Source organism: Trichoderma virens (genome assembly GCF_000170995.1).
Source record: "Trichoderma virens Gv29-8 chromosome Unknown TRIVIscaffold_83, whole genome shotgun sequence".
Lineage (NCBI taxonomy): Eukaryota > Fungi > Ascomycota > Sordariomycetes > Hypocreales > Hypocreaceae > Trichoderma > Trichoderma virens.
Window position 1 is genome coordinate 762,012 of NW_014013666.1, and position 24,292 is coordinate 786,303.

At 46.9% G+C, this 24,292-nt stretch overlaps 11 protein-coding genes across 11 annotated transcripts; 5 read left to right on the top strand and 6 right to left on the bottom strand.

The window, feature by feature from the left end:
- Nucleotides 1-132: 132 nt before the first annotated feature.
- On the bottom strand, nucleotides 133-1,200 carry TRIVIDRAFT_46707 (uncharacterized protein; the record flags this gene model as incomplete). The annotated part of the gene is made up of 1 exon (XM_014098348.1): nucleotides 133-1,200. One exon carries the CDS (start codon nucleotides 1,198-1,200, stop codon nucleotides 133-135), a length of 1,068 nt encoding a protein of 355 aa, XP_013953823.1.
- A 398-nt stretch (nucleotides 1,201-1,598) lies between these two features.
- On the bottom strand, nucleotides 1,599-2,867 carry TRIVIDRAFT_127482 (uncharacterized protein; the record flags this gene model as incomplete). Its single annotated transcript, XM_014098349.1, has 2 exons — nucleotides 1,599-2,587; nucleotides 2,687-2,867. Coding segments are annotated over 2 exons (1,170 nt in total), but the record flags the coding sequence as incomplete, so codon positions are not given.
- A 435-nt stretch (nucleotides 2,868-3,302) lies between these two features.
- TRIVIDRAFT_46506 (uncharacterized protein) lies at nucleotides 3,303-3,740 on the top strand (the record flags this gene model as incomplete). Its single annotated transcript, XM_014098350.1, has 1 exon — nucleotides 3,303-3,740. The coding sequence occupies one exon, from the start codon at nucleotides 3,303-3,305 to the stop codon at nucleotides 3,738-3,740; it is 438 nt and encodes a 145-aa protein (XP_013953825.1).
- Nucleotides 3,741-4,254: 514 nt separating this feature from the next.
- TRIVIDRAFT_46473 (uncharacterized protein) lies at nucleotides 4,255-5,598 on the top strand (the record flags this gene model as incomplete). The annotated part of the gene is made up of 1 exon (XM_014098351.1): nucleotides 4,255-5,598. The coding sequence occupies one exon, from the start codon at nucleotides 4,255-4,257 to the stop codon at nucleotides 5,596-5,598; it is 1,344 nt and encodes a 447-aa protein (XP_013953826.1).
- A 1,508-nt stretch (nucleotides 5,599-7,106) lies between these two features.
- Nucleotides 7,107-7,909, top strand: TRIVIDRAFT_231370 (uncharacterized protein; the record flags this gene model as incomplete). Its single annotated transcript, XM_014098352.1, has 1 exon — nucleotides 7,107-7,909. The coding sequence occupies one exon, from the start codon at nucleotides 7,107-7,109 to the stop codon at nucleotides 7,725-7,727; it is 621 nt and encodes a 206-aa protein (XP_013953827.1).
- Nucleotides 7,910-10,022: 2,113 nt separating this feature from the next.
- TRIVIDRAFT_193504 (uncharacterized protein) lies at nucleotides 10,023-11,547 on the bottom strand (the record flags this gene model as incomplete). The annotated part of the gene is made up of 6 exons (XM_014098353.1): nucleotides 10,023-10,228; nucleotides 10,297-10,537; nucleotides 10,604-10,650; nucleotides 10,774-10,926; nucleotides 10,978-11,282; nucleotides 11,378-11,547. 6 exons carry the CDS (start codon nucleotides 11,545-11,547, stop codon nucleotides 10,023-10,025), a joined length of 1,122 nt encoding a protein of 373 aa, XP_013953828.1.
- Nucleotides 11,548-12,616: 1,069 nt separating this feature from the next.
- Nucleotides 12,617-13,566, bottom strand: TRIVIDRAFT_46560 (uncharacterized protein; the record flags this gene model as incomplete). The annotated part of the gene is made up of 2 exons (XM_014098354.1): nucleotides 12,617-13,287; nucleotides 13,392-13,566. The coding sequence occupies 2 exons, from the start codon at nucleotides 13,564-13,566 to the stop codon at nucleotides 12,617-12,619; spliced, it is 846 nt and encodes a 281-aa protein (XP_013953829.1).
- Nucleotides 13,567-15,177: 1,611 nt separating this feature from the next.
- Nucleotides 15,178-17,660, top strand: TRIVIDRAFT_68030 (glycoside hydrolase family 78 protein; the record flags this gene model as incomplete). Its single annotated transcript, XM_014098355.1, has 2 exons — nucleotides 15,178-15,474; nucleotides 15,522-17,660. The coding sequence occupies 2 exons, from the start codon at nucleotides 15,178-15,180 to the stop codon at nucleotides 17,658-17,660; spliced, it is 2,436 nt and encodes an 811-aa protein (XP_013953830.1).
- An 84-nt stretch (nucleotides 17,661-17,744) lies between these two features.
- Nucleotides 17,745-18,412, bottom strand: TRIVIDRAFT_181729 (uncharacterized protein; the record flags this gene model as incomplete). The annotated part of the gene is made up of 1 exon (XM_014098356.1): nucleotides 17,745-18,412. One exon carries the CDS (start codon nucleotides 18,410-18,412, stop codon nucleotides 17,816-17,818), a length of 597 nt encoding a protein of 198 aa, XP_013953831.1.
- Nucleotides 18,413-19,020: 608 nt separating this feature from the next.
- Nucleotides 19,021-20,367, top strand: TRIVIDRAFT_46740 (uncharacterized protein; the record flags this gene model as incomplete). Its single annotated transcript, XM_014098357.1, has 1 exon — nucleotides 19,021-20,367. One exon carries the CDS (start codon nucleotides 19,021-19,023, stop codon nucleotides 20,365-20,367), a length of 1,347 nt encoding a protein of 448 aa, XP_013953832.1.
- Nucleotides 20,368-20,527: 160 nt separating this feature from the next.
- TRIVIDRAFT_58307 (uncharacterized protein) lies at nucleotides 20,528-21,374 on the bottom strand (the record flags this gene model as incomplete). Its single annotated transcript, XM_014098358.1, has 2 exons — nucleotides 20,528-21,155; nucleotides 21,229-21,374. 2 exons carry the CDS (start codon nucleotides 21,372-21,374, stop codon nucleotides 20,528-20,530), a joined length of 774 nt encoding a protein of 257 aa, XP_013953833.1.
- Between the last annotated feature and the right edge of the window lie 2,918 nt (nucleotides 21,375-24,292).

The window sequence follows — 24,292 nt, forward strand, 5'->3', positions numbered from 1 at the left end:
GCCAGCGTCACGATTGGTCCTGTGCGGTTGTACAGCGCGATACAATTCTATCGATAGGTGCTTTACTATATATAGTGCCATACATGAATCATCCATCTCTTACTTTAAGCTCTCAGCTGCTGCTCCCATACTTTAATGATGCTTGACGACTCCAGCAGCTTCACCAGCTTCAGTATATGTACCCTCAGCATCTACCCCGGCACCCTCACATCCACCCATCCGCCATATTATAAAGCTGCCATCCTGTCCATCCCTATCAACCTTCTTGGAAACAGTTCTGTTAAATTGTAAAATAATCTTGGACGCCCCTTTTTTCGGATGCGCAGACCCCGGATTGATTGCCGTAGACCAAACCTGCATGTCGATTTCCAGTCCAACGTTGTTGTTGACTGCACAGTCCACCAGACTCATCATCTGGGACCTTGTTTCTCCACAAAACTCTGTGATGAGCGCGGTTCTGTCGGGTGACGCCGATGGGATCGCGGAATGGGTGATTCGGCTAACGAGCACTATTGCAGCGAATACGCCTAAGACGACGCCGGTTCCTCCAAAGACAAGAAATAGCAAGCTGGCTAAAGCTCCGCCAGCAAGGCCGAGGAGTGCGCCTTCTTGGAAACCATGACGAATACCGTCGGCAAGGCTCTTCGTCTCAGTCACTACCGTCTGGGTGCTTTCGGGTTTGTAACTGGGTAATTCGGCTGCCGGGTTGCCCTGATCCAAAGGTTGTGGTGATGTCCCTGGTGGAGGGATCACTTTGCAGGAGAAATCAAAGAACATGCGGCGCTTCTCGTGCGTATCGAAACGAAGCATATCATCAACATCGAAATAGACTCTTTTCCGCAACTCGAAGGGGCTGTTTGTGCGGATGCTAGTAACAACGTTCTCCAGCATGGTCCCGATATTCTGTTCGATAGTTTTTCGGTAGGACTGCTGGATTAGGTGCTGGTGGAGGATGAAAGTCATCTTCTCCGAGCCAAGCACGTTGCCAGCTACCTTTGTGCCGATGCCCCAAAATACTCCAGCAACTGTTACGCAGGTCATGAAACTGATTTCCTCCGATTCCATGAGAGCTGCCACGGCAGCGCCACCCAAGATTGCGGCCCCTCCGCCAATCACGGACGAAAGAATCCTCGCCTTCCAGTTCCGCTTCTTTTCCTCAGGTATCGAGCTTTCATTGGTAAAAGAGGTCGCTTGAGACATAATGTTTGATTCCGTAATGAGCATATAGTATGACGGCCCTGCTGAATGTTAAATGTAGGAGAAATGGAGATGTGAAAATGGGATCACACGTGGCTGCCTGATTTTAGCTGCAATCCCAGAAAAATCACAGCCTTACGGCAAAGTACAAAATCTAATTTCCTGCCCAAATGATATATTATCGGATGAGGCTATGCAGCGCTTATTGGTTCAATACTTTGGTACGTATATTGGAATGTGCGGCAAATGACGTCTACACTGCATGTATGATTCTAGGCAACGACACAAAAATGTTAGTAGAGAAGGCTATTGAATACTTCATTATACCGTATCAAATCTGGAAGCATGGCCGTTTATCCTGGCCGCCTTGTACACCAAGTTGTTTGTAGAGAGCCTTAAGTGTCAGCCAATGGCCTCGCTCCATGGCCCTCCACCCACTCTGGTCCCCAAATCAATGAAAAGTAGCTGGATGCAAACTCATCAACGTCATTTGGATTACACGATTCCAGTGTCGCGCGATCGCCCAAGCACGGCAGAAACAAGGGGTCCTCAGTCCGGCAGATGATTGCCCATTGAGACGAGGTCGACGCGCGCCAGAGTGATCGACGCGCGGTAAACGTGATGCCTCCGGCGCATTCACACCACCCGTCCTTCATTGTGCGGTAGGCAGAGATTGTGGCCATGACGGCGAGCCACGTCCGCCGGATGCTCTCGGACAAAATCCATAGTCTCCAGAGTCGAGGCGTGGAATTAGCATTGCTGGGGTCGTTCTGTTGGCTATCATCACTGACGGTATAGTTTGATGTAGGCTGAGAAGTTGTGATGCAATCCAGAGTGGCTGAATCCCACATCTGCTGGCACCATGAAAGCAGTGTTAGCATAGCCTCTTCGGCACGAGTCTGTTGCCATATGCCTTTTTCGAAGAGGCGGAGGATTTGGTAGATGAGTAATGCCTGGACGCGTGCTAGATGCTGTGATGTATTGAGCACGGGGACATTCATTGACATGAGATTGCCGTTGTCTTCCTCGATCCCACCGCTCTTGATGAGAAAGTTTGCTCGGTCCTGGATGATGCGAGCAGTCAGGTCTTGATTGCGGCTATTACAAGACTGTTGTATGCTGATGGCCGAGAAGGCGTCTTGCATACAAGACGGGAAGAATCCATCGGCGTAGAGTTGACGGTGTATAAAGGGGCATCCGCCGTCACGGATCCATTGGATGAGCCAGTGCTGTATATGATGGATGAAGGTCCTGAATACGGGTATTGGGATTGGGGGAGCTCTGGAGCTGGACTTGTCAATATTCCACGTCTCAGGGGCCATAAACCATAGCTTTGACGAGGCGGGGGCGGATAGACTTGAGACATGGGTGTTGATGAGAAAGACATGACCTGGATGCACAATCACGAGCTCAGTATTTTGGTGTAAGACAACGTAAAATAAGACAAGTTATTGTGAAGTTATTAATACAAAATGATCAAAACACTAACCTGGAATCTCAGTTGATTCTGCTGATGGACTTGGTTTGGCAGTGGTGCGTCGGACTGTGGGGGAATATCGGCAGTCCAAACCCTTGTCCTCGCAGCGCCGACAGAACGGCCGGACTTTGTCACACTTCCGCTTCGCCCTTATACAAGAAATACATGACTTTTGTTTCCTTTCAGCTACCATGCCGTATGAAGAAGCCCAGAATAGAAGTGAGTCTTGATATGATTGATAGATGAAGGGCGATGGACATGCAAGTTCGGGCTTACCATGCTCACGGCGAGCTAGCGGAGCTAATTGTGGAAATGAAGCGGGAGGCAGACGGTTTTGGTGGAGACAAAGGGCAACTGGGGCCAATAATGCTTAAGACAGGGTAGAGAGCTGGCAGCGTGATTGGCAGAGTGGGAGGTTGAGGTGGAAATGGAGTGGAAGAGACGTTGAAAGTGTTTGTAAGCTGGTGATGTTGTAAGACAGGAGATGTGTGTTGTGTTTAGACGGTGATGTTCAGGGTCGGAGAGAGATTATAAAAGAGGTTGGTACCGCAGTGTTTAGCAATGAAATCATTGAATGTTACAATCAATATCTACAAAAATCAGCACGCGTCAAAGCCCAATCATCAACATGGCTCCTAGTCGATCCCAGCTCATTAACACGGCAAATACCCTCATCTCCGCCTACAATAAATGGACCGTCCCCGAAGTTCTCGCCATCCAAAGTCCCACATGTATGCACCGCATCCTACCCGGCAATCAACCCGCCCGAAGCAGAGCTGAGTTTGGGGAATTTCTCGGGCGCATCATTCCCATTATCCGCAACTTTCGTCTCAAGAACGTGGACACGACGCCGTGGATTGTGGACGTTGAAGAGAGGAGAGTTACGATGCATTTGACGAGCACGGCGGAAACGGATATTGGGACGTATGAAAATGAGTATATCTTTATGATTACGATTAGTGAGGATGGGGAGAAGGTGGATGATATTGCCGAGTATTTGGATAGTTTGTATTCGGCGGAGTTTGTGGGCAGGTTGGCGAGGGAAACGGGACAGGAGTTGAAGTAGAGGAATATGGAGCTTTGAGTGCTTGAATTGCTTATTACCTCTTTATTTTGGCGAGAGGGTGAATAGTTTTGATGCTTATAATGCGCAAACATTGTCAACTTACGGCAAATATAAAAAGGTTGCAGCAACTTCAGCCATGGTATTGTCAGATTGTTATAAATTACAAGGTAAGAGAGAAACTAGACAATGCATATTTGGTGTATTGATTGTTGAGTGCAGCACAGCGCACTCAGAGTGAATGCCAGCCTGAAGTAATGAAAAAAGAAAACGCGAGCCTAGAATCTAAACCACCAAAGCCGCGAAATTCACCTCACCCTCACTTCACTTTTAACTCACCTCTGCAAACTCACCTTTCTCTTCGCCCAACCACCCTAGATACAGATTTGAGCCCCCGAAGACACAATGCGCGGCCTTTACTCCAACAACAGCAGCTTCGAGCAGCGATTCGATTGCTTCTGCATCCATCGCAAGCTTCTAGCATTCACTCTTTTCAAACATCCCGACTCTTTCGCCGATGGAGGTTCTTCACATCGAATCCACAGATCCCCTCGAGGGGGTCCCACCAGCTGGGTATCTCGTTGATAAACCCGTTCTAGAGGGAGAAGGGAATCATTCATTTGCTTGTCCGCACTCGAGCTGCGACGGCTTCACCTTTGAAACCATCCAAGAATGCTTCCTCCACGAGGACGACTGGCACAGACCCCCATACTTCTGTGCTGAGTGTGACACGACTTTCGCCGCAAGACCAGCTCTCAAAAGGCACTTCAAAGCCAGTGGGCATTTCAATTGGATCTGCCTTGAGGGAAAATGCGACATGAAGGGCACTCTGTTTGCCAATCAATCCGAGTTTGTGACCCATGCATTGAACACGCCAGGCCACGAACATCTTTTCCCCGAGGAGCCTCTCAACAGCCCTGTTTCTGTGAAACGAATCAACTATGCTGAAGTTACTAATATCATGGAAGGGGAGACTACGGAGGAATGCCTGTCCGAAGAAGAGGGCCAGAAGTGTCTTGAGCCAGCCTGTCGCAGATATCAGCGAGTTTTTCCCACAGAAAGCAAATTTGCCCAGCACAAGGAATCGCACAACCATGTTCATGCTATCAAATATTCCGAAGCTCTTCGAGAATCCGGAAAATCTATAGCCGATATTACGACTGAACAAGAAGCTGCTAGGGCACTTCGGTGCACAGCTGAAGGCTGTCCAAAATTCGGAGAGAAACTGACGACTAGTCAGAGTTTCTATTACCATATACAGACGGAACAACATGTGCATCCCCGATTCGTCTCTACATCCAACCCGGCTTCTCCGACGGCAGAAATCCGAATGAAGTTTGCCGATATCAATCTTGCGTGCGATGAACCCGAGTGTCCAAAGTTTCAGCATTATTTCTACAACAAAGGAAACCATACGAAGCACTCAAAATCAGTTGTGCATCAGAAAGCGGTGGAGTTTGGAACTAAGAAGAGATCTATGGGCAATTCCAGTACTGGAGGCCAGGAAAAAGTGAAGGCAGAGACGCCAGAGAGAGAACAGCCTGTTGCTATAATGGCACCTCCAGTGACTCCCCAAATCTGGAGTCGAAGCTTGTTCACTCCCATAAGCCCACCAACTACCGACCCTACTCGCAGCCAAGTCACGCAGTTCGTTACCCCTACAAAACGACCAGTTCAAGATATTGCCCTCATGACGCCACCCTCATGGAGAGAAGAGAATTTGCGGAAGAGGAACCGTGAGCTGGAGGTAGAACTGGAACAAATGAAGGAGAAAATGAACCGAATGAGAACTGCCTACCAAGAGCAGATAAGGTCATTGTTCCAGACTCTCGGAGAAACACATGACCGCAGCCGGCGATGAAATTATGACATTTCTTGCCATGTTGAATTAGAGACCGAGCTGGTAGATTGATCTGTAGAAGGAGTTGTTATCATGACTGATCGACAGTGCTTGATGAGATGATGATGATATAATCGTTGCTGACTGGTGGATTTTATTCACGGCTGTTCTAGAATAGGAATTTTAGGCAAGAAACGGTTTAACGTAGGATGTGAACACGGAGACGCGATTTGAGTTGCCGGATTGGGTGTTTAGACGAGTTACGAGACTCGGCAGTTGTAGCTCTCTATTTCTAAATGATACGATGCTCGATAGTGCACAGGAAGTTTTTATGATCTGAATTAAGCTCTTGATATTCCAATTTCATAACCATTGCAAAAATATAAATTATCATGCCAATTGATATCATTCATGGCATTCACTGATGCATCTTCAGTGCTGTATACAAAGCTACATTACGGAGCCGGGCGTATTCAGCTGGAGCTATAGCTGGAGCTAAATGCAGCCAGGATGCACTTATTTGTCTACATACCCTGCAGCTAATTCACCGGCAGCCTCGTACGAGTGAATTGCTATAAGCCGAAGTGGCGAAATGACCGGCATAATTACAATCGGCATAGTCGTACAAGAGGATAGTTGGAAATGGCTCAAGATCCGTCTTCAAACCGGCAACTCAATCCGAATATGGTTGTCTGCTGCCTCGTATTAAGTCGCCGTGTCAGCTCTGTAGGGACTTTGCGCAATTCTACAGCCAATCATCCGGCAATCCACGCTCACCACCGGGATTACGCGGGCGTTAGCAATTACATACAAAGCACTCTCTTTTAACACATAGCAATGCACAGCTAAGCCTGAGCTTCTCCTTACTTGGTAATTTCTTTTGCACTCTATGCTGGCGGGGCCGTGCCGAGACTCAAACCTCAAGCTTGCTCAAAAATAGCTGCATCTAGTCCCACCACAACGCCATGTTTTTAAGTTCTCACCAGCGAACGAGCGGGCAATAGTCGACGTGCCTCCTCCCTATAGAGCAGGTAAGTAGTAAGTGTATGCTTGAATGCCTAGTCTATGCTGTTTCTTCCACCAATCACCAAGGCTCCGCCTTTCCAGCTACTCGTGTCCCAAAGAGGAACTATGGTATTACAGCGACATTCTCCAAGGCTGTGCGAAAACAGGCGGGTTTGACGGCGCTATCACAGGCCAAACAACGCTAGCCTCGCCAGGGGGTTCAGCTTAAAGACCTTCCCAACTCGTAAGGCTCAAACGACGGCACCAGAAGGCTGGTCGTTGTAATAGGTGGAATATTCCATCAGCTCCGCTGGTTCGATCAAATGGGATTAATCAGGGCCTCCATGCGATTGCGTACATGCAGTTATGGGCACACTGACGTCGACCCATCGAGATGTGTTTTGTATATAAGTTGCCCGGATCGACAACTGATCTTGTCTTGCCTCTACTCTCTATCACAGACAACTTCAAGTCTTAATCAATTAACAAAGCTTTTCATCGTACCTCCCCGGACCACCGTCAAGATGCTCGTCAAGACTCTCCTCGCCACTCTCTCGGCTGCCAGCGCCGTCTTTGCTGCCACTCCCCTCGAGAGCGGCAACTGGGTGTCCGTCAGCCCTGGCTACCAGACCCAGACTTGTGCCGGTGGCACCGTCAGTGGCAGCACTTTCTCTATCCCCGCGAAGCCCAACGGAAACACCAGCGGCTCTGGCTGCTCCAACGGCCACCTGCGTGCCGAGCGTCGCTACACCAACGACTACACCACCGGTGTCCACCAGTTCGCCGGAACCTTCAAGATCAACTCCCTGGGCGGCAGCCGCATCGCCATCAAGCAGACCTTCAACGGAGACTCTGGCCCATACTTCATCCTGGCTGTCGACACTGGCGGCCGTCTCTACAGCGTCGAGGGCGGTGCTACTCTGGCTACCAACGTTGCCAACGTCGGCCAGAGCGTTACCATCAACACTGTCCACAATGCCGATATCCACAGCTACCGCGTCTATGTTAACGGCGCCTTGGCTTTCCGTGATGACAATGCTCCTAGCGGCGGCTTCTATGACAAGTTCGGTGCTTATACCACTGACAGCGGTGTTGGCCCCATGAGCATCACTTGGTCTGATGTTGCTTTCTGGACTCGCCAGTAAAGAATTCATGAGGAATGAGTTGCTGTGGAGGGGTGTTGGTTAAAGGAGAGGAATTTCGATGTATATTTGTTGGGGGACTTGTATATGCCCTTCTGATTTGAGCAGAATGATGTCTATAGCTCTACATGTTTATTCTGTATATAAGCATTTTCATGATTTAGCAATGATGAAGCATTCTCTGTCTAAATAGCTCACTATCTGCGTGATACAATAAGACTCGACGTATCTGGATCCATCAAGATGTTTCCAAAGTAAACAAGATGTACCAGAGGGGCCACTCGGCCGGCAACTCCGTACGCCAAGTGGACTCTCTCTCTGGAGGAACTAGTCATGAGAATTGGTGACCTTGAAATGGCTATTCCAGACTCGTGTATGCCCACTGTTTAAGTTCTGACAGTTATACCAATTGAGGCAATACATGCTGCCATATTAGCTTGATGCAGTTGCAAGGGTGTTGATTTATTGTTTTGGGCGTAGCTACTGATATATTAACATCTATATTAAGGTACGTCTATGGGGACTACATCGAATCCGGTACCAACCATGATACGATTATCGAATAAACGACCTGCTAAGATTGTTTTGATAAGGTGGGGTACACCATAGAGAGAACCCACATGTGACAAGAGTGAGCGATACTAAAAATCTCATGCCTCCTAAGTTATCAAGCACATAGTTTGTGCTAGGGTCAGGTGAGTGTAGCAAACTGTCCATCTTTTGCAGCCCCATGTTGATGGGGAGAAGCGAATACAAGGTCAGCATAGTCAGCGGCAGTACTGGCGCCTATTCAAATGTACATACATCGATGTATTATCTATTGGGTCCCACGCATACATACATAACCTAGGTAGTGGTCTTGCTTGGATAGAGATTTGGATGCAAGTGCCTTAATCTGCACTAAAGTGCTGCAACTATAGCATATGCATGCCGTAAGTGTATTTTTATATTAATTGCTGTGATCGGATCTGACCGATGCGCTTGCATAAAGGTTCTCGTTAAGCCTGTTTCAACTGTAGGACCACGCAATTATGCGCCGAAACTAATAAATTTTGGGATCAGGCTGTGAATGTTAGGCGACGCTGGGTACATATACCAATGCCTAGACCAGCATTTAGGGGATGGAAGGGCAATTCAGCACCCCAAGGTGGCTATCCAGCACCCCAGCAACTGAGAGGAGTTCTGAGTGGAGTAACAACGTATAATAAAGAATTTTTATCACCGTTACTTACATAGATATTATACAGTTCCTGGAGTATCTGCTACTCTCTCTACAATCTGCTACTATCTATATATTCCTCTAATATCTGCTCCAGGCCGCTTTAAATTTATGAATGTGATGCTGTATAGCAGACGTGGGGTGCCGAATAGTCACTCCCCTTACAAGTAGCTGGGTCCGTTATAAGAGTTGCTAAAATTGCGATTTTGGCCTAACCTCTTGCCCTGTTGGCACTACGGTATAACGGAAGGTAACACGCACCAAGCTAGCAATCTCATGAAGCAACTTCTTGATCAGCGAAGAGGACAAACATGCATTACAGTCAAAGTAGGCAAGGTCATAACTGAGAATAGACATGGCTTAAAGATAATGAGACTATTTTTCCACTGGGAGAACAGAATTTCAGATTACAGAAGGATTGACGGATGCTTTAACTATTAGGGGGTGAAATACCATAGAGCAAAGGATGGCTAAACTTTTTAACCGACGAAAAGACAAAGACGAAGGATAGCATCTATGACCAGTATTTATTAGAATCCATAGTTATTCATCGTGAAACATCATAATCAATGGTAATTAGTGTCATTATTATTGCTTTTTCGCCGCTCCATAATTTTGCCAAAATCCTTTCAGATTCTTTCAGATTCCTCTCTCACATATGGTAAAGATTTGACCAGTCGTTCACCTAAGGTCTCTCGGTGGTTGAAAAGAAACTGCGTTCAGCCACGCTGGTTATTTTACATGTGTTGCCTGCTGTTTGCTATCGTAACCCTTCTAACTGTATTTAATCACCTGTTCCATTTGTTGGTACCCACAGTAGATGGCGCCCTAGTACATGTAGTGTTCATATCTTTCCGTACCTTATGATATATAATAGGGAAGGGGTGGGCCTAACCAGTCAAGATGGCACTCCCACGGTTCACCCAAGAGTAGCCCCAATGAGCACACAGAAGGCTGTGCAAGGAACACTATTACGTTTCATTCCGTTTAGCTACTGTACGATACTCAATAATATCGATGAACTACGAAGTTCTGAAGAAATACCATCCCATGTGTTGTTTCAAGAAATATTGGCGACACTAGAGATACCGGGCGCGGTCTTTGTATAAAGAATCAAAAAAGGGATGTTGTAACAGCTCTTTGGCAGTTTTCCTCTTCTCGGGTAGCCAATGGAGCATACCAGAAGCAAAGTCGAGAAATATCTCTTTCTCGTCGCCCGCTAATTCTGTCACCGTATCCGCTAGTTTCTTGCTTCTTTTGACAATATCATTGCGGAGAATCTGGCCTATCATGGTCCAAGAAGTTAGTTACACGTATTTCTCGTTGAGATTCCGTCTATTTTATGTGAATTACCATTGTCATCAAAAAAAGGGCCGCCCCAAAATTCGTTCATATTTCTGAACTCTTCACCACGCGAATTTAAGACGGGCCTGTCGAGCCGGTGTTCACGAAAGAGTCGCTCTCTCTTGATCAGTTCCTCAGGCGGCTCTCCTAAAAGAGAAGTCATCTGGGCAAGGTGGACATGTCCATCGTATTCACCATCTTCTCCAGCAGGCCGATCGAAAAGGCTGACGTCTTCTAGAAGATTCCACATCTACAAGCATTAGTACCACAATTTGGAAGATAGTGCCATGAGAAGAGGCTGGGAAGTATCGCTCACAAGGAGGCCGAGACTCCAAATATCAACGCTATACGACCATGGGCAGCCTAGTAGTACCTCGGGGGCACGGAAGCGGTGAGATTGGATCGCAGAAAGGTGGCCGAGGTCCTCGTTTAGTCCGGGGAAAGAGAGATTGAAATCAGCCAGCTTGGGTAACAGTCTTTACCCACGCAAAGGGCCAAAGTCTTCTTTCGAAAGATAGATCGCGCGGTCGTCTTCTTCTCGAATATGCATAGCCTGGGGGGCTTTGCTTTGAGAATCGACGAAATCTGTCAATATGGTATCATTCTCAATAGTCACCATGATGTTGTCGTCCTTGATGTCTGGTGAGTAATAGTCAGCAGTGAGGCCCTAAGGTTTCTATGAAGCTTTACCTGCATGGATGATGTGACACTCGGTATGCAGGTAATCCAAAGCTTCGAGTAAACAGTAGATGAATAACTTGAACAATGGCAGTGCTAATCTTTGACGTCGCGCTCTTTGTTGGAGCTGAAAAAGGGTTTCTCTCATTGGCTCATACACAAGACATAAGTGCATCCCTTCTGGTCCTTCTAGTTGGAATTGATCAACAGGCGTCCGCAGAAAGGAGAGACCTTCGTGTGATGGGTTGGTGGTTGTGATAAGCTTCCAACACGTCATCTCTCTAGATGAAACTGTATCAAGAGCCGCGATTTTGATGCTGACGAAGCGTAAACCAAGCGATTTCGACCGTGTTTTGCTAATATAGATATCAGGCAAGAACTGGAAAGAGAGTTTAAACGAGAAACATCTTACAATCTGAGATTTTCAGCCAGCCAGACGGTGGATCCAGCGCCGAAACCGAGCTTGGCAATGGTTTTGAATCTGCCATCCAATACCTCACCAGGTTTTGTTGGGTGAAAGTATCTTAGCCGATTGCCAGGAAGTAATCCTTCTTCAATAGGCTCATCAATTATGTGAGCCATCGATCCAAGCTGCGAGGCCGACAAGTGTAGCTGCCGAAAGATTGATTTCCAAGATCGTGTCCGACAGAAGAGTCGCTGCTTTGCAATCACTGCTGCACCCATTATCTCTAGGAAATGGGGCCCCAGCTATATTCCGCAAATTTTGGCTCCTGAGCGCTCAGACCTCAGAAATGGTCGTTCAAGTTGTTGGTGAGGCAAAGTAGGACTAGTTATGTGTAACTGTTGGTGCATCCCAGAGGTTGATCTGTTTGAAGTATGGCCACAGCAGGGTCACGTGTACTACTCTCAATTCACAGCACGGATGCCTTTGATCAACTGCGCGTATCCTCCTTAAAATGGCTTTTGATAGCATCGCTTCCCTGTATTCGACAGTGTAGAACAAGTTTCTGTTGTTTAAGATGATGGGGTGGGCGGATCTGTGAATCAGCACTTGAGCGAAAGTAAAGAATAAGGGGCGTAACAAAATGCCTTCGGAAGCAAATGCCAAAGTACCTAATGTTGGGAAATTACATGCGACCAAAGAAAAGAATAATCTCCGGCACACACGTGCTGCATTACGTCGAAAAGATGACGTCAAAAGGCTCTAGATTATCTCTACATAATATAGGTACCCAGAGGGGACCATTATCCCTTCCCAAGACTCGTCATTAAAGAAGCAAAATTCTTTTATAAAGCAAGGTATCTCTAGCAGGCCCACGGATAAAGCGTTCTCTAAGGATTACACAAGCCATCTGCATGCCAGGCAATCATTCTAATATACAGAGAATAATACAGTGGTATATTTAGACTCTAATGATTTGTTAAAGTACGTACTTAGTTAAAGTACTACTGTAATAAAAAGGGGCGAGTTCTATTGCTCTGACTTTAAAATGCTAAAATATCGAGGGCTTTATATGTACTTTAGCGATAAGCTGGCTGGCTTGATGGTATATTGTCTCTATCTAAGCGCTCGTTCTACATAATTGCTGCCTATATTGTTTGTTGCCTCGAGTTATATTTGAGATTTCATTGCGCCTATTTATTCTAACGATTGATATACCCCAGTTGTATTCAACTACGTACTATAGCACTAGTTCATCATTTCAAATTCCTCATCCTCTTCCAGTTTGGCATGGGTCTGACGATGCTCTAGGTTTCCGATGTAGTTAATCAAAAACAGAACCATGACAAGGAACATGAGAACGGCGTCGAAGATATAGAGAAGATACTCGCGTCGAATGATATAACCATTGTTTCCCTGGAGATATTCTATGATCCTAAAAACGCTTCGGACAAGGATAATGCCGCTAGCCGAGTAGAGGACGGTGAGATACCGCCTCCATGGAACGACTTCGTCGATGGCGGCTTGTGTCGGATGGGCGCTGAGCCTGCAGTGGAAGGTGATGGTCGTGATCATGAAGAAACCGAAAAAAGCAATCTGGATGAAGAGGCCCACAACGATAATTTTCTCGCCAAGGTGGAACAGGTCGAGGGAGCCAGCTGACTGTACACCGCCGCCACCTGCCTGGGCCAGGAAAGAGATGACATCGCCAAGGACGAATATCTTGGTGAGGAAACGGAGTGGGATAAACGAGTATTCTTCGGCCGTTAATACTCGGATCAGTCGACCCAAGATCATGTATATCGAAGCCGCGAACAGTGCAGGGGCAAGTAGAATAAATAGCTGCTGGATGATGTAGCCACCGATGGAGCTCAGATCATAATGGGACCATATTCGACCGCTATAGCCGATAACCTCGACTATAGTATGTCAGCTTAGATCGCATTATAAAGTTGGAGTCGCAGAGAGATGAAATAGAAGCGCAATGGGGAGAAGAAATAAGGGGCGAGAAACCATAACTTACAGACTCCACCAATGACGAAAGGAGTGAAATAGAATGATCGTACTTGAAGCATGCGCCAACCATGCATGCCCGTTATAATGGCAAAAGCAAGAACAGCAACTGCAGCTGCTTCAAGAGATGGTACGTATCGGTAAAGGGCGAAAAAAGCATCCGGATCAGGGACGTTGGAAGACATTATAATGCGTGAGAAGAAAAGTTGGGGTGATGGATCTGTGATATAGGTTGAGATATCCGGATAATGAGTTGACTATTAGGACTAGTAAGTAACAAAAAGAAACAGTCGACCTGCTAAAGACAGAGATGATGTTTGTGATTCAGTGAACGAATGTACGAATGGCCGGTCAGACGGCTTCGAGCCAAGAGAGTAGATAGAGAGTGAAGATTAAAGACACGAGTCGGAGAACGAATGTATTCATATATTTATGTATATTAAAAGATTCGATGTCAACGATCAATGACGCAGCTGGGCGGCTGAGCCATGCTATACGGTTCAAGGCTCTATAGAGATGGTATTTGAACTCCACTGTCTGAGAGAATGCTATATTAGTTCGATGGGAGATCTTCCAACGCATAAGTCGATAGAAATCTGACTCGAATGCGAAGAACGCTGGATGAAACCCGAGAAACGCGAAGGACCCACATGCTCGACGCCATCCATTCGGTGATATTCCGAGAAGTGCGAGATCGACGCTATTGTCCGAGAGATGCGAAGTAAACAACTGACGGAGCAGACGCGGCGGAAAGGGCTTAGACAGGTCTTCTGTGTGGCTTGTGCCCCGCCGGCTATTAAACTGTAATCCTCACTGCCTACTTGGGGCCATCATCTCCTTTGTCAATGTCATGGCTCCCTGCCAGCAGGTGGCGATTCGAGAGTTGCCATCGGCGTACGCAGCTGATTCCGCCATAAGCCCAATACGTTAACCTTCCCCATAAGATAGAGACTTGGACTCTTTTTTTTTTTTTTGCCATACGAAGGTTGGTTGCAAAAGATAGGCTGCACACCCAGATTAGATCTACTTACGCGATGGATGTCTACATGCACAAAAGTCCCCGAGAGGATATCGACCAGGACAACGACGATGGTCAGCTTCCTGCTAGTGAGGCCATCTTTACGCAAGTTTCCAGCTCTCTCTTGTTCCCTTAATTAGAGAGAGATTAACTTTTGTCCCTTGATGATGTCGCGATCCGGGGGAAAGAACCGAAATTGTCTTCAGCAACTGTGACTGTTACACGAAACCCTTGCGCGTTCATTTTTTATAAAACATACCCTTTTCAGTAACTCGGAAAACTCGCATTCGTATATACCTCGGAATCACTTTAGTTTTAATTCGTGGATGACCCTAAACTAGATTATGTTTGTAAAGGTGGAGGACGAAACTCGGACCGACCAGGCCTAACCAAACCTATAGAAAAAAACTGCACAAGCCACAATTTAGAAACATGAAGACTTAGACAACTGCCGCAAAATATACGAGATAATGTTCATAGCCTCTGGAGTATATCGGCCTGACTTGCCCATTGCCTCCTTTTCCCATGAGTACGTCATCAGAATTGAAAATCTACCTAGGGGCTGAGAGCGCCTGGATGAATTGAGGCTATGCTGCTTGAATGCCCAAGTGCATAAAGATGGCGAACTATATAAAGAGCGAGAAGTATCGGGAATGTTATGAATTGGCGCATATCTGGCAAGTTGTCACATTCATACGGCCATATTAAACATTCCGTTCTTGCTTCCCGTTATTTTGTCATCCTCCTCGTACAACTCCTCAATTTATCTTCGTGCGGAATGCATTTTCGCCCTCTACCTTCATTTTTGACACTGCTTCTGGCAAGCTTGTGTAGGGGTCGAGCATTGGCAAGTCACGCAAAACAATGCGTCCCTAAGTCAGATGCTTTAATCATCCTCGGCTCCGACGAGACAATCACGCTGAATGGTAGTTCCACGTCACCGGCCGTCAAAGTCCTCGACTACGGCTTCGATGTAGAGGGCTTTCCTACCTTCGAGGTCGTATCGACTTCAGGGGATACCTCGCGTTTGGAGATTACATACAGCGAGACCAAAGTGAATTTGAATTCTTTTATGGTAAGTTATCCTCACGGTGTAATTCCAAGCTTCTTACACACTTTTAGGGCGATGGCCCCCTACCACTTGCTGCGGCCATGGACACGTACCGAGTTAACCAATACAACATAACCAATGCTTCAACCATTACGAATCGTCTCATTATGGGAGGTTTTCGCTATCAAAAACTGAATCTATCCACAGATGGCGAGCTTGTTCTCACCAAAGTCGGGGTGAAGCCAACAACATCCACAACCGCTCTTGTCAACCTCCCTGGCTCGTTTGAGTGCTCTGACGAGGACCTTACTCGCATCTGGAGAACTGGGGCGCGAACGGTTCAGCTGTCCGAGATCCCTGCTAATTCGATTCCCGAATTCTGGAAAATCACCCCTGAAGGCTCCTTCGTTGAGAGTCAAGCCCCGCAAGTGCTCTCCGGCGCCGCGGCAGCAGGATTGATGCAATACAAGGTCGACTTCGACGTCAATCCGATATCTAAAGGATTTGGCTTTTCTGTATTGGCGGACACTCTAAACTCCGGTATTTATATTTTCTGCAACCTGGCCAATGGATCCATTTCAGCGCATATTGGCTCCAGCGAACTCGACTCGGCACCACTTGCCTCGGCCTCTTTGCCTGGCAACATACCATTGGGAGAATGGCACCACGTCTCGACTAGCGTTGATGTGACTGAAATTGCGATAAGTATCAATAAAGTGCCCGTGTTGAGTTTCTCGCAAACGTCGTCTTTCTTCGGATCCTTTGGGTTGGGCGCTTCGTTAGGACATTCAGCAGTGTTCAGGGATCTTTCAGCTACGACCTCAGCCGGTGCTACGATTTACTCCTCCTCTTTGACGGATGGCAGCCATCTCAAGGACTTCCTGATGGGCACGAATCCCTTCGACGCGGTCGTAGATGGCTCCAAACGTGACCGCATCGCCTACACGGGTGACCTTGACATCTCCGCCAGTTCAGCATTTGCTAGCACTGGAGGAGTAAGTTTTGTCAAGGGTACTCTGGATCTTGCAGGCTCATACCAACTCACGCCAGGCTTCTTTGTGCCGACAGTGAAAATTCAGCAGGCGCCGCTGCAGAGCCCAATTGATGCCAACATCACCGGTTTAATAGGGTACTCCTTTAGCTTGTTGACAGCAGCTGCCCAATACTATCAAGCCACCGGGGATGTTTCTTTTGCCCAAGAGTGGGCGCCAAAGGTGGTGAGGATGTTGGATTGGGCAAACTTCCAGGTCCTGCCCAATGGTCTCCTCAATATCTCGACCGCTTCGTTTGGCGGCGACTGGAACTTCTACGATCCGCCACAGTCTGGAGTGGTGACCAAGTTTAATGTCGTATATGCCTACTCCCTGCAAGAAACTATGGCCTTGCTCAAGGACGGCGGCGTTGACACCACTGCCTACCAGTCTCGTCTCGTCGCTCTTCGCGCCGCAATTGATACGCAGCTCTGGAGCGATTCTCTCAGCGCCTATTTCTTGTCAGAGGACAGAATTGATGGCTTTGCCCAAGACGCGAACGCACTTGCTATTCTCGCGGGGATTCCATTAGCGAACCATAGCGCCTCAGCCATCCTCTCAACCTTGTCGCAGCTATCCACTCCGGCCGGCCCCCTCTCGTTCTCCAACTCAACGGAATTTAAACAGATCGTCAGCCCATATGCCTCAGCCTATCACCTGCGGGCTGCCTTCCAAATCAACGATAGCGCGGTGGCCTTGGAACTTCTGAAATCTCTCTGGGCGCCAATGGCGGATCCCCGCGGTGCGAACTATACGAACTGTTTCTGGGAGGCCCTCGACGCCAATGGTGCTCCAGGGCTGGGGAGGTTGACGTCTCTGTGTCACGGCTGGGCATCAGGTCCGACAGCCGAACTGAGCAAGAATGTGCTGGGTATTCAAGCCGTCAAACCAGGATTTAGTCAGTGGCTGGTTTCGCCGCAGACATTGAATCTCACCTGGGCCAAGGGAGCAATGCCGATACCGAATGGAAGGATTGCTGTATCATGGAATTTCACAGACGGGCTGCTGGCAATGTCTGTCGAGAGCCCTATCGGGACAAATGGGACCGTCTTTCTTCCGTCTCCATTACCTACTCCTGCTAACCAGACGGTGCTGCGAATTAATGGGCAGAAAGTTACGGGAGATAGATTTACCGTTTATGGAGGTGAGACATTTGCTTTGAGACAAATAAAGATTTAAGAAAACAGCTTGCTGTTGGGGGAAAATGGGAGAGGGGAAGACAGGGGAACCATTCATGATGCCTGGGTGTCAGCACGAAAGATTCGAACAACATATATGTATATCTATGTACAGAGCAGCTGCTATTGAGTTGGATACCGTCAAATACCGTATCACTAATTCCTTGCTTCAAAGTGGTCCAACAAACTAGCAAACATCGCTATTATTTTTTGGTCTGCTCCATCTTTTTGCCAAATCTCCTCCATCTGTTTCTCCCTCTCTCCCGGCTCTCCTTTAACAATCTTGAGCGCCACAGTCGATTCAACGGTAACCAACCGTAGACCGGTCAGGATGTCGCGCAAATGGGGTTCAGCTTTAGCACCACCTCTAAACCCATATGTCACAATCGCAGCAGGCTTTCCACGCCACTCATGAAAGACATAGTCCAAAGCATTCTTCAAACTCGCCGGAATAGACCAATTGTACTGCGGGGTAACAAAGATGAATCCGTCATATTTGCGAACAAGAGCTGACCAAGCGCGAGTGTATTCGTAGTGATAATGAGGAGTGGGATCATCAGCTGGAAGATCTCCTGGTACTACAGGCTCGTTGTATAGGGGAAGATTGACGGTTGCCAAATCGAGCAATTCCACATTTGCAGTCGTTTGTGGAACGGATTTGATGATAGAGGCGACATAACCAGCAACAAAAGGGTTAAGGCGCTGAGGACGAGTACTACTGATGACAATAGCGATAGACTTGGTTAAGGCCATGATGATTGTTTAATGAAAGGAAAAGAGAAAAGAGTGTCGATTCAGAACAGTTGCTTGAAGGCCCAGCTCAATAAGTACATTATAACTAGAAGGCTACCGGTATCAGGAGCTTAAATATCATTGGATGGATGACTTACAAAAGGGCTATTGGCGCTTACTAAAACCTTTTTGGTTGACAAGACTACTTTGGCTCGGCGGTTTTTCGCTCGGCTTTCGCGCCTTTGCCTCATGGCCGCTGCCTGATGGCGGCTATTGCGGACCGCATGATGAAATCTCGAATATGGTCTATATACGGAAAATTATGGAGTAATGATGAAATAATTGTTCAGTCTAGCGAATTAGTTGCAATAATTAAAGAGTCATACAATTGATACCTTTTTTTTTTGTTGAACTAGATTTACGTGTAAGTTAAACATGCAGAGCCTTCGACCTTCGGCAGATGATGTGAGCACTTTAGACCCAATACAACTGCCGATCATTGACAAGGACCTCTAGTATGATCCTTCGCATAGCGCCCTCAGCATTTAGAATTAATTAATCCCTCTTATAACACATCTCAAATAGCAAGCCTCTTGGCATTTCTTCATACGCGAGTCTCACAGCAAATCATGGCGCAAACACTGCCAATACAAGAGCCTAGCCAGCTATCTCCACTTGAGTGGGTGATGCCACGGTCATACATTAGCCAAATCCTCTGCTTCCCATCAATAAATCCTCGAATATCCGAAGTCCTCCGAGATGGCCTCGCAGGTACGCTGGCAGATGTCCCGTATCTCGCCTCTAGGATAGTGGCTCGGACCTATCCAAAAGGATCTGTTGCTTTGAGCCAACCGTGTGACTCATTGAGTGACTTGTTTCGTGTCAAAGTTCTTGCTACGACTGTTGACTACGACACCTTGAAGGCGGGCGCCTTTCGACCTTCTTTATTTGATGGGCTGGATCTATTTTCGGCTGACATCAGCTCTGCCAACACGTCTCCCAGTCCGGTCTTTCGTGCCGTCTTATCTCTTGTGAAGGGAGGTTGTCTGCTCTGTATCAGTCTGAATCACTCAACGGCCGACATTACTGCCTTTGGCGCACTGTTAAAGATATGGGCGTCACATTGCAGGACAGGTTCTTCTGAAGACATTCAGTTTAGCCAAAGCTGGTTGGATCGCACCTTGATTGTCAGCAACTCTCATAGTGCTCCAGCTGATGCACCGCTTCTTCTTCACAAAGAAGAGAGCAGCCCATCTAACCAGCCATCAAAGCCTGTGGAGGTTGAAACGCATTTTTTTAGATACTCTGCAGAATATCTGAAAGGTTTAAAGCTTGAGGTTAACAAGCATCTACCTGATGGGATCTCCTGGGTATCAACTAGCGACATTCTAACTGCTCTCCTTTGGGGCTCAGCTATTTTTTCTGAATTTTCAGATGAAAACAACGATGCTGTCAGCGATATTTGCTCCATGCGCATCGCTGTAAACTGTCGCAGTCGCTACAACCCACCTTTGCCCAAGGATTACCTCGGTGCCGCTTTTGGAGTGTCACTGGTGAATGCAAAGAAAGCCGATCTTATCGACATTGGAAGAGCAAGTGGACAGGCATATTCTATATCAGCAATTGCAAATGTTGCGGCTGCCGTACGCCAAAGCATCCACGTCATAGACGAAGGCAAAATGAATACCATTGTCAATCATCTATCTGCTCAGGAAGATGTGACAGGTCTTAAACTTTGCCAACAGCCGGCAAGCATCTCCATTGTCTCCTGGGCTGATGAAGGGGTTTATGAGCTCGATTGGGGTATTGAACTAGGATACTGCGAGGCTGTAAGACTGCCAACCTTCAAGACCAAACGGTATCCAGTGATATTTCCCAGACTTCCAAATGGCGATCTTGAGGTTCTCGTTAGCTTTGATCAGGAGTTGCTGAATAGGTGGAAAGAGGGATATGATATGAGCCCGTGGAAGGCCTAGAAAAATAGACTACAAGAGCATTTTAACGTTGTTTATTTTCAGGCAGTTAATGAGAATGAGAGGTTATAATAATGATTCAGAGTGTTAGATAAGAATGCAGCTATTAAATGAAACTACCATTATATCATGTACGCAGAATCAAATCAACGCCATCTATAGCCTAAATGGAAAACTTTTGCGCCACACGAGGTGACCGGTTGTAATCCTGTCGCTCCATAGACTTGATAATTCCATCGATTGCAGGGTTCAGATCAGCCAGCTTGATTGTCCTTGCCGATGGCTTCCATCCAAATTCCGTGGGAAATCTTTCCTGTTCGAACCATGCTCGTATCCGATCTTTAGGACCCTGATAAGCCGACAGAGGAGGATTAAACTCAGCGTCGGGACTGTGGTCTGACATCATTACAAGGACCATAGCGGCTTCAAAGAGCGCCGCATTCGTTTGGTTCTTGGACAAGGCACTTGGCATTGACTCTGTCTCCACACGCAGTCGGGTTTTGGCAATAGAATCAATGTTGATGAATAAGGTCGGGCTATCGGCCATGAGACGCTCAATTCGGAGCAAATTTGGCTTCAAATGTGGATGTTGAGAGGTGTAATCGTCTCGAGTGAGGGATGCAATGTGCTGTAGTATGTCTGGTGCGTTGAGGTCGTCAAGGTCGAAGGTTTCATGGCCCCAAGCTTCGGCAAAGTCTTTGGCAGCAGCTGCAAATCCTGCCTCGATATTGAGGAACTGGATGAAAGCGTTTTCAATTAGTAAAGCTGAAATGTTGCGGCCACTATGAGGACTTGGAAGATAGTCAGTTATCAATTGGACCTAAAATTACCATTGCTGTTGTCTCAAGAGATAGGTAGCCTTACAGATAGTCATGGTTCGCCAAAGTATTCAGCATTGGGCACGGCCCTCGCGAATCATTCGGTCCAGGCGGCATCCATGGTTGCACCTGGACACTGGCATACGCAGCTGTAGCAAAGACTGCAAACGGGATAACCTTGGACAAAAACATTATGACAAATATAAATATAAATACTGTGCGAGACCGAAATCAACTGCAATATTGACAAATTGTATGAGAATAAATAAATACAAATTCGAGAGGGCGATCGTCCTCTTTAAGCTTCAATTAGGACTCAACAATAGCATGAAAAGCAAAACACCACTACTAGTACTCCGTAGTATCAGAAGATCCCATGTCTCTCCGTCTCTTTGCAGCTCGCGGCAAACTCGGCCGTCAGTCTAAGACATTCCGTATGAAGGACGCAATTTGCTTTTCTCTACGTCTCCACTCGCTCAAATCTCGACGGTGTAGGTGCAGTAGCGCGGTCCGGGCGGTCCAGGCCCCTGTATAGCCAATGCCGTTGCTTCAAGAGGTCTGAGATTGTTTTCCCTTTTTCTCTACAGTTGGGTTGATTTGCCTTTCTCCGATCTAAGTGGCCCACCCAAGGATTCGGGATCCCGAATTTGTCATTCTGCGGGCCGTGGTTGGCTCCTCAGCCGTTTTGTCTAAGGCAGCATTGTGATATACGTACTATTGATTTGGAATTCGGGAGATATACGAGAGAATGTGAGATTGAAGTAATGTAACAGATAAGCAAATCGTGTATGCAAGATGAAAGACATCAGACCTGAGAATAGTTCATGAATGATTAAGGAGAACCTTGCTATCCTAAGATATAGTCGGCAACTGTAGCGGTAATAATTTACTATATCTTAATCCTGGCAATCTTGGCGCATCGACGAGGAGAATTATGCCATTTAAACTGTGGATCGATCGTCTCTAGCCTCACCTGAGTTGTCGTATGAGATTATCCCAATTACGATCCTGGGGACAGACCCAACGGGTTGTGGGCGCTTGACCCCGATTGGATCTCTTTAGCTCTGAATAAGGGGACTATTCAGCTCTCATGATGTTCATTGCAAACCAAATGCCCCGGCAGAAAAGAAAAACCGGCATCGGCGATCAGGGACCTGACTCAATGGGTGATTCGGAGTAGATGTACCGGTGATTAGTGCAAGCTCAAACACTAGGGCGAGAGAAGTCGATCAGTCTTGGTCTAAGAAACGGCCGCCAAGGGTATGAGTAAGTCAATGATAAGTCTGAACACCAAGACGGCAATCTGCACACTACGGAGTACTTGACTACTTGACTACCTAATGCTAGATTTAAAAATAGCTTCAAGCAAGATCTCATTTGCTCATCAAGCCTTTGTCTTTTGCCCACATTAATGTACGTTGGATGATCCTGATGGCCAACGCTGACTCCACAATAGGCTTCTGTGTTCCGTGCTCCGCCCGTACCTCCATCAATCAGCTCTCCGTCAGTGCCCTGAGCGCGAGAGACATGATGCGGCTGGCGGCTAAGCGGCGGATGATCATTTGAACACATTTTTATCCCTGATTATCCCCAGTTCAGACGAAATCCCTCGCAAAGAGATAGGATCGACGTATAGGATGCGATCCGAAATGCAAGCCGTGTTGCCCCCTGCAGATTTATAGCTCTAGCTCTCGCTTACCGAAGGAATTAATAAGGGCTACGATTTTCTGAGCCAATAACGGTATTCAGGGATGATTGACACATTGTTTTTCCTCTGGCTCGGTTTGAGGAAGAAACAAACTTTATTCGAAGAGAGCTATCCGTTGCCATTGGATGATTTTTGTCTTTGAGCTCTAGCGAGATCGCAAAGTATGAGAGGTCAATTGTGTTGGCGGAGGCATCCCGCGTTTATATAGGCGAGCAAGAGATAGAGCTTCGCTTAGTAGCTTAGTTCTTCGTATTGTTAAACAAATTTCTAATGCCGAGTGCACGATGTCACCTCCAAGCCTCAAGGGGGAAAGAGTCGCGTAGGTCCAGCTCTCGAGTCGTATTCTCTCGAATCGCATCACTTTGGCCCCCACAAAGCTGGAAATAACATGTCTTATGTTTCAGCGATCGGTAAGTGTCTCAGTTTCGGTAGCGAATTCCCTCTCGCCCCGGGACTTGGGTCAGCCACTCTTCCAAAACCAGAATCTAAAACGGTGAGCTGCAAAGACAAGATGAAGGCTAGATGCGGGATACGAGCCGCTGGCGAGACAGCAATCAGGGCCGAGCCGACGACTAGTATCAGTGTTGATGCCCCTTATAAGATGGCTGTTGGATTTTGTACGTGGAGCTGCTGTGCTATTTGCGTACTGTGACTTGGACTGGGCAAAGGGCAGCTCTTGTGAAACACTAAAATTTGTACCCTGACTTTAATTCAACTGTGGATGTTTCCACTTTGGAGGTAGGATACCGAAGTGGTACTCTGTGTACGATAGAGAATTAAACGATGTGCTGTCGTGCAGCTGTAATAATTGTATGAATATAGGAGCTAAAAAAAAAAAGGTGATGGCTAGGCGTAAGGTTTTGGAGATGGATGAGATGGAGATTAAGAACAGCGTCTCTCATGATGTTAAGAGTGATCGTATGGACACGAAATTGCCCAGTAATAGGCAACGCTATAGATGCAAAGAAAAATAAATGGATACGTAAAATCAGTAATTTGCATATAGGAGCCATAGTCGCGTATGTTTCACCACTCATATAACATTATAAGACATGAGGGCTTCTTCAAGATAAACCACTGGCTGGCTATCTTAGGAAATTACGCTACGTATGAAAGTGTTACAAATCAGTATTTGATCGAAACATGAGAGCATTGGTAGACGAATGAGAAACTATTTGATAATTAGAAGTGTCTCTGTTCTGGAAAGGTTGTTCCTCACAAGATATTGGCTCTCATTGTGGAATCAAATCAGTCAGTTGATGTGTCACTGGCTGAGTTTATTAAATTCTGGGTGGTCAATAGTCTTTGCTAGCTCTCCGATAATGATGAACGGCAAAAAGGGATTTTTAATGAAGTACATTGGTATAAGTATGTACTTTTGTGTTACAACAAGAGCGAGGCT